At 53.5% G+C, this 8636-nt stretch overlaps 1 protein-coding gene across 14 annotated transcripts in view; it reads left to right on the forward strand.

The window, feature by feature from the left end:
• EBF3 (EBF transcription factor 3) overlaps nt 1-6862 on the forward strand; it is a 117721-nt gene extending 110859 nt beyond the window's left edge. For 2 of the 14 annotated variants that reach the window (XM_036120720.2, XM_036120722.2), the window contains exons 13-17: nt 1-91; nt 1085-1273; nt 1662-1859; nt 2937-3049; nt 4181-6862. The exon at nt 1-91 is cut by the window's left edge and continues 87 nt beyond it. In XM_036120720.2, the coding sequence (XP_035976613.1) occupies nt 1-91; nt 1085-1273; nt 1662-1859; nt 2937-3049; nt 4181-4198 (609 nt within the window). In that variant the 3' untranslated portion in view covers nt 4199-6862. The remainder of the gene's footprint in view (nt 92-1084; nt 1274-1661; nt 1860-2936; nt 3050-4180) is intronic. The other 12 variants (XM_036120725.2, XM_036120727.2, XM_036120723.2 and 9 more) reach the window with 8 other exon arrangements.
• Nucleotides 6863-8636: the final 1774 nt, after the last annotated feature.

An 8636-nucleotide genomic window follows, 5' to 3' on the forward strand; every position in this document is an offset into this window, starting at 1 on the left:
ACCCCCGCGCACACGGGCATGATGGGCGTGAACTCCTTCAGCAGCCAGCTGGCCGTCAACGTGTCCGAGACCTCGCAGGCCAACGACCAAGGTATGCGCCGAGCCGGCGCCAGCCCCCTTCCCTGGACGCGCTCCCAGGGACGGCTGAGACTCGGCCGCAGCTGCCCGGGGCCCGGGTCCCGGGTCCCGCGGGGAAGGCGGGCCGCCCTCTGCTCCCTGCGGCCCTGCCCGGGGACGGCCTCCTGGCAGCCCTGCGGGCGCGCGCGGGGCAGGCAGCGCTCGGAGAACCCAGAACTAATTTGTTGCCACGGTACCTGGCTGCCACTCGGGGTACTGGTTTTTGCTAGAAGTTTCTTTGAAAGGCTGGGAGGAGCCACGGGACAGCCGTGGGGTAGTAAGTGGACGGGACCCTTCTCGGATATGTCCCACGGGTGGGACTGGGAAGGAGTAAATGGCGAGGAGATCCCAGTCCCCCCAGCCCCACCTCCCCTCACCTTGGGTGCACCTGCTCCCGTCATGCGGTGACCTGGCAGCTGCAGGTCACGGGACCCTGTCCCGTGAGCCACTTCTGCGCAGGTCTCAGTTCTCCTCCCGCAAATCTGTGCCGGCAGGGGTCTCAGAGGAGGCCTGGGCCGCGCCGCCGCCGCTCGGCTCCGGTTCGTGCGCCCTCCCGCGGCGGGCCCGACGCCACCGCGCCGCAGCCGTCCCCACACTCACGGGAGCCGTAACCATACAAATGAAGACCCCCAAGCAGCCCTTCCTGGGCAGTTACGGCCACAAACGAGCTCTCCCTGTCAGCCGTGGCATTTGAAGGTCTGAAAGTTCACCTAGCGTGGGGGGACAGCCCCCGAACCCACGCTGTCGGTAATTGCTTCTAAAGAGAACCCTGGAAGCACCTGACGGTCAGATCGAAGCGCGGGGCTGGCGCGGCCAGGCGGTCGGAGCTGGCTGCAGGCGCCAGGGCACGCGTGGAGCGTGAGGTCAATGAGAAATGTTGCATATATGCTAGAGATTCGCGGGGAGCCCCCCCCAAGTGTGTCTCCCTGATAATAACGTTATTTTTGGCCGGGGGGGGTCTTAACAGTCGGCTACAGTCGCAATACCAGCAGCGTGTCCCCGCGAGGCTACGTCCCCAGCAGTACTCCCCAGCAGTCCAATTACAACACAGTCAGCACTAGCATGAATGGATATGGAAGTGGCGCCATGGCCAATCTAGGGGTCCCGGGCTCGCCTGGATTTCTTAATGGCTCTTCCGCCAACTCTCCCTACGGCAGTAAGTGTCTGTTTTTGTCACACGTCATCACGTAGATTCGTGTTCACTACCAGGTCAAATGTGTGCATTGCTTGGCTGTTCTGTGATGTGAGCTGCTGGGTCAAAGGGAGGGTGGCTCTGGAGGCTGGGTGTCCGTGTGGCGACGGTAAATTGACCTGCGGTGGGCCCCCCCCGCGAGGCCACGTCGGAAACCTGCACAAAATGGGGCTGCCCGATTGGAAACGAGAGGCCAACACGAGAGTTTGCCTGTTGTCCAGAGAGCGGCCAAGCCGGCAGCGTGTCATGCTTGTCTTGTCGCCCCGACGCCCCAGGCGCGGCCCTAAGAGCTCTCTGTGTCGTGTTGCCGCGCCCCGCGCCGCGCGTCCTGACCGTCTGTGCTTTGTTGCAGTAGTGCCGTCCAGCCCCACCATGGCAGCCTCTTCGGTCACCCTCCCTTCAAACTGTAGCGGCACACACAGCATTTTCTCATTCTCACCTGCCAATGTCATCTCTGCAGTGAAACAAAAGAGCGCCTTCGCGCCCGTGGTCCGGCCCCAAGCTTCTCCTCCTCCCTCCTGCACCAGCGCCAACGGGAACGGACTCCAAGGTGAGGGGTGGCGTCCTGGCCCCCGGGCCCCCCGAGCGCCGCCGGCGGAACTCTCCCCCGAGGGCAGGCCAGGCCGGGCGCGGGGCGGGAGCCCCAGCCCTTCCTCGGGGCCCTCACCCCGCTGTGGCCGCTGCATGCTCCCCGTTGCTGGGCCGCGATGTGAGACCCCCCCCCCCCCGGCCCGGTATCCACGTGAACGAGCCCCCTTCGCTCACCCTCAACCGGTAACAGACTCTCGTTGGTGGAAACCATTGCGTCCTGCTTCCAACCTCACCCACGCGCCCTCCTGGCGAAACGGCCCCTCCCCGCAGGAAGGGGAAGCACCGGGGAACCGTGCGAATGCAGCGGGGGGCCCTGGGGGGGACCCTGTTCCGGCCACTCAGCAGACAGGCCTTCAGGGCCGCGGCTCGCCCAGTGAGAGCGGGGTGCACCCTGCTTGTAGCGCCTGTGCTCGCAGCCTCCTTGCTCGCTCGCAGCAAAGTAGCCTCGGGACGGGGATGGCGGGTCATCGTGTCACCTGCGGAGCCCAGCCCCAAGCCAGCGTGCTCTCCGTGTCCCGAGACGGAGTCTGCCTTCTCAACCTGGTATAGCAGACCCTGGGCCGCCAGGCTGTGCTGTCCTCGGAAAGGGGTGCACCCAGACCAGGGCCGTGCATGCGTGAACACCGGGTGGGAGTCGGTTTCTCTAAGTCCTCTCCTGCACACGCTCAGGAGGGAGCAGGGCTGGCCCCCAGGGCAGGGGGAGGCGCCCCGTGGACACGGCTGCCCACAGACGGGGCCACGTGGAGCAGGCACCCCGTGCCTGCCCAGGGCTGGGTCCCTCTGGGCAGCGTAGGCCGCACCATGGCCTGTGAGGTGTGCGGCGGGTGGGCCACGTGAGTGCCCCTAGGCCTCGTGATCTTCCGCGTGGCTCTGTGACTCACGGCGGCCACAGGCGCTGAATTAAGTGGCCGTCATCTGGCCTCTTTCAGACACCACCTTTGGTATATGCTCCTCCCGGTGAAAATCAAATCCAGTTACTCCTTTAAAAAAATGAATCCATTCAACCAGTATTTACTGAGCACCTACTATGTACCAGGCTCTCTGCTGGGTGCTGAGGACGTTACCGTGGAGAAGACAAACTGGCCCTTTTGTGAAGTCGGTGGCATATTTCACTTTGATGAACTAATGCTCAAAAAAGGAACTGGAAAGGTATCCGTGATTTGAAATAATTGTCTTCCCAACATCTTAGTGTATGAGAGGGACACCCAGGCCCCGTGTGCCGCCGACCGGCCTGCGGGCCCGCCCCCGCGGCCCCCAGCCCAGAGCTGCTTGTGGGCCCGGTGGTGGCCAGGTGCCACGGCCCGGCCACCGTCCGCACGGCACGGAGGCCCACGGGAGCACGGTGCCGCCTGGGCAGCGTGTACCCACGCGGGTCTGCCAAAACCATAACGTTGTAACGGTGAGTCGGAGAGGAGTTAAGACTGTTGGAATTAATGAACTGGGAAATTGAAGCTCACATCACTACGTGAACAAATGTATTAATATGTTCTACATAAATTAATGAGAATGATCATTCTGACAAAAATTAAACAACACTAAAGTTAAAAGATTTTAAATTATATTCATACCAGGAGTTCACTGGAAAGCGTCCGCTGCGCTTGGCGTTTTAGCACCAAGTTTCTTATTCCGAGAGGGGCGGAAAGAGCGCCCTGAGGCGGGGCTGTGACTTGGGTCTCTTCGGGGCCTTGGCCTTGAGAGGGCAGGGCAGGTGGGCTGTGAGCGGCTTTGCTCCTGGAGAGCCCGTGACTCACCATTACGATACGGAACAATCAGAAGAAGGTCAGAGGCAAGGGCTGAGAGCAGAGGGGGAAACTGAGGCACATCCAGTTTTCACGGAGGGAGTGAGCGCGGCGCCCGGGTCCCACCGGGCCTGCGGGCCAGCCCCGGCTGGCATCACAGATGTGACCAGGTTGGTTCACATCTGTCCACAGAGGTGGCCTCTGGGGAGTCTGGGCCTCCGTCTGCTATAAACAAGCCACCGAGACCTGTGGGAGGCGGCAGCCTTCCGCGCACGCTGGCCAGAGCCGCTCCCTTCCCGAGGAAGTCTCTGAGGGGGGCTGCAGCGTGAGAGGTCGTGGGGGGGGGGTTGTCCCCACACGTACCCCGGTCCCGTGAGGTAGATGCCCACCCCCCGCCCCCCGCGCCTTCACCAAGCCCACGGCTGGTTATTGGGCGCAGCGCACGCCCCACGTCACCGTCACCGTTGAGTGAAGCCCCAGGCGAAGGCCGCCCGGCCCGCCAGAGGGGCGGCCCAGTAACCTGCTGCGCTCTCTCTTTCAGCTATGTCTGGGCTGGTAGTCCCGCCGATGTGAGGGGCTCGCCTTCCCTCCCGCAGCACCCAGCACCCAGCACCCAGGACGGACTTCAGGGGACACGTTTCGTATATATGAGCTGCTGCTGAAGCCATGGTCTGCAAGCACGCCAGCCGCGGTGGGAATGCTACGAGAGACTTTGTTTAAAGATTTTATTTAAACTATTAAGAATCAACATGCAAACAGCCTACTTCTTCATGAACAATTCCATTTTATTGACTGAACTTTTCTCATATTTTCACACTTCTCAGTCCTGAAGACTAAGGAAAACAAAGCGACGCCTATTTTGTATAAAGTTTCTGACTCCGTCTTCGCTATGTCTAGTACTTGCTATGTGTTGGGAGAAACTTTGTGAATGCACCATTTTGATTATCATGAAACACTGATGAAAAATGCCTCCAAACATTTTTCTGTGCTCATACTTAGATTCACAATGGTTGTGTATCTCTATAATGTGAAATATTTTTTTGTGGTGAAAAAAAAAAAGGGGCCAAGGAGGTGTGAGCCATCGAACTGGAAGAAAGGAGGACTACGTGACTAGGAGAATTCGGGGTGGCAGGGAGGGAGGGAGGGTTTATCATTGCTTAACTTCATCTTAATGAAATGAAACTTTGTAACTTATTGTAGTTAGAAATTGTAACTTTGATATTGAATTCTCTTGCCTTCAACAAGCACACTGACAGAAAAAAAAATATGCTACTGTCTGTTGGTTAAAATATTCTCCCACTGCTAGAGCTTCCTGTTAAGCAAGTGTGATCTGCAACATTTTTTCAACTTTTGCTAGCACTGTATACTATTGCATTCTTAGGCTACTGTGAGGTCCATGTTTCTTGTACCAGAAATTGTCCTTTTGACTTCTAGCTCCTTCTTCCCTAATGTGTTTTGTATGTGGTTATAAAATTGTAGACTTTTGTGATTTTGCCAAAGTTGTAGCTAAATATTTATACACTTGTCTTGAATTTTTTTCAGATCCACTTAAATATTTAGAAAAAAAAAACACGTTTTCTTCCTTATGTGTCTCATAAGGAATAAAATGGTCTCCATTCAACACTTTTCCATGAACACTTACAGTTGCTACGGGACTTTCTTTTGTAACATATCGATTATAAATATTGTATTTATCTTTGAAATTTTGTACATTGCTTTTCCTGCCATTTCCTTTTTCTTGTCTGTATTGGTTTTTGATCGTGGCCTGGTGTTGGGAAGAGCATTAAGCCCAGAGCTGTCTCTTTGACCTGTTTTGTTAAAGCGAACCCGGTGTCCTTGCATTTCATTTGTACTTCAAAGATTTGCTTTTGTTTAGACTTTCCATCCTTCTTTTCCCTTTTTTTTTATTTTGAGGAAAAGTCAAATTCATTGTTTATTTTTATATTATTTTTAAGTTATCTGAACAAATACTTTTGAAAAAAAGTTCGTTGTATAGTCAAAACAAAACGGTGCCACTCAGCTGTGACAAATCCTAGTAGATTCTGTGCATGTGGAACAGCAACGAAGAGGGGACACCGTTTGGGGCTGTGTCCTTATTTTTCTGTAGAATGTAAAAAGTCATTTTAGCTGCCACCCATGACTTTGCCACATAGCTGAACTGTGTTTACTGGAAAAATTCAGAGGCCTAAAGTTTAAAATAAAATTTACTTCTGATGTTTTAATTAAAATGTTTGCCACATTAACTTCTCTGATGCCTTAAAAGTGGACTTCTTTAAAGAACCTTTGTGCTATTTTATCACAGGCTCACGACACAATTGTTAATCGATATTTCATTTGGAGATTTACGGTGTAACACACACACACACACACAAACAAAAGCACAAACCTGGTGTTCCATGTGTCGCTCCTTTCTGCGTCTGATTCTGCTGCGTTGTGTGTCCTCCCGGGCCCACCTAGGATTCAGAGAGGTTTCAGGGAGAACCAAAATCACCGCTGGTTTTTAACTTTTTTTTTTAAACAATACTTTTTTTGTGGTCAGACCCAACAGCACCGTCTGTACTTTTTAAACCGGAATGACCTCCTTCAGATCCTGTGCCTGTTCGTGCCAAACCCACAGTGAGCCCAGGACGGTCAGTCTTTCCCCTTTGTGTTAAATGCTTTGCAGACACAGCACAGCAAATGTTTTGCAAATTGCAGCAGAAATCAGATTTAAAACAAAAAGGAGGGACTTTAAAAAACTTTCTTGACAAAAAAGAAAAAACACAAAAAACAAAACCATGCACAACTTAGGAAAGTGTTCATTCAAGGGACTAAATAAAAGAAACAGAATGTTCCCGGTGGTCAGGCGGGTCCCAGTCCGGCCCTTTGACCGCTAAGGCTTAGCTACGTGGGAAAGCCTGAGAAGTCACTTTGGAACTAAATTGCCTCCGTTTTATTTTGTATAAGTAAGGGTTTGATCTAAAAACAAGCTCACGTGTACATGTTAAGAACGTTTGCAAGTTTCCTCATCCCTGCACTCGGTTTGTGTTTTAGATTAAAATTAGTCAATGCCCCTCATCGCTTCATTGTCTCAAAATTGAGCGCTTCACTAAATGGTAGATTTTACTGTTAAAGACCCTACAATAAGATTGTTTTATCTGTACATTTTTTCAGATATTTAACTGTATAAAAATGTTCATTTTACACAATATTTAATTAAAGTATTTCTCGTCTGTGAATTTCACTTTGGGTAATTTTATCTGTTTTGATTACAACGAGTGGCAAAACGCGTGCACAAGTTACACTGGGTTGGTGGTGGTGGGGGGTGGTGGTCCTTTGCACACCCTGGACCCCAGGGCTGTATCTTGGCCAAGATACAGTAATCCATGGAAGAACCTTTCTACGAAGTTCTCAGTCCTCGAACCGCTCTTCTAACCGGCACAGAGCACTTCTCACAGTTCCTGGGATGGCCCGGGGCCCAGAGGGGCCGTCTGCACGCGGGCTGCCCTCAAGCATCTGTACGGGACTCTGTGGGACACGCAGGCCACAGCAGCGCCGTGGTGCTTAACCAGCCACGAGCTCCCCCAGCCCCGGCGCTCCCGCCACTGCTTCCAAACTGGGGGGCTCGCCAGGTCGAGAGCAAGTGCTCGGGCCACGTCGGACACCCACTCCTCCCACCGTCCCCGCCCAGCGCATTGGGGCGAGAACCAGCGCCAGGCTCCGGGCAGGCGGGCGGACACCCGGGGCCCAGACGGTGGTGCCGGCTGGCGTCTGACATGGGGGATGCCATCACCAACTCCAGGCCCACGGCAGTGGCAACACAGACCCTCTGAGCCGCCTCCGCGCTCTGCCTGGGGGGGGTGGGGGGGTGGGCGGCATGGTGGTGCGGCCAAAGGCACCAAAGCTCAGGAGAGCTGCCCTCGGCACCAGGGTTCTAATTTACAACCAAGCTCAGCTCCTGCGAATTCTCGGCACGCCCCTTCCAGCTCATTCTGGATTTTTCACTTTCTCCTCAATGAAAGGCTGGTTTTGCATGTTTTGGCTTGCAGCTCTGTAACACATACACATAAGTGTGATCCAAATTAGTACTCACAAATGTCATCTTAATTACTTGTTCTGCTGAGCAAAACAGGAAACAATTATTCAAAACATAAAGAAACTTGTGAATACCTTTTTCTCCTGTCAATGGCAATCAGGTTCCTTTGGCTGCATTTTTGTCTCAGCCTTAAAGAGATAGCAAAGAAAAAAAGAGGCTCTCGGGGTACAAGGCTGCTGGCTGCCCACCCTCCCGCCCATCCCCCCCGGGGTCCTTCCCGAGGTGCTGGTGGGGGGGGCGCCCGCTGGGGACCAAAGTCCCCTCCTTCCCCACTTGAAGCTGGTGCCAGAAGTACCAGCCTGGGCAGTGGGGGGGGTGGGGGGGGCTCCCTGGAGCTGGCTCACTAGGGTCCTACAACCTGGGGAGAAATTGTTTCACGTTTGTGTTTCGAATCAGAAGCAAGAACTGCATTCTCTCCAAATGTATGCCAATTATTGTCAGACTGCCTTTTAAGGTCTTTCAAGCTTTTAAAGATTATTCAAAGCACTTGAAATGGGCTTCCATCTAATGCCTCATTTCATTGCATTAAACAGCCTAGTTAATAAAGAATCGATATATTCAAAGGGCAAGGTTATCTTTTGTCTATAAGGGGTGGTGTCATTCTGAACCTTTTATAGTTCAAATGCTGAAAAAGACCTCATGAAATCCATACTCATCAAGTGGGTCACTGAGAGCAATAAAGAGGGAAAGGGGAGGGAGCTGAAAGGGAAGAAAGGCTGTTCTCCTTTAAAACAACTCAGCCTTATCTCCTCGCTGGGAGCGCCCAAAGAGGTCCTCCGAAAATGTCAATTTCTCATCAAGACAAGAGGCCACGGTGATCATTTTTTCCAGAGAATACATACAATTAAGAGAATGCAGAGGGGCGGCTGTGGCAGCGATTTGTAGCTGCTTCTGTCCCCACGAGCTGCGAGCTCCCTCCCAG

The sequence above is a fragment of the Halichoerus grypus genome, chromosome 7 (assembly GCF_964656455.1).
Source record: "Halichoerus grypus chromosome 7, mHalGry1.hap1.1, whole genome shotgun sequence".
Taxonomy (NCBI): Eukaryota; Metazoa; Chordata; class Mammalia; order Carnivora; family Phocidae; genus Halichoerus; species Halichoerus grypus.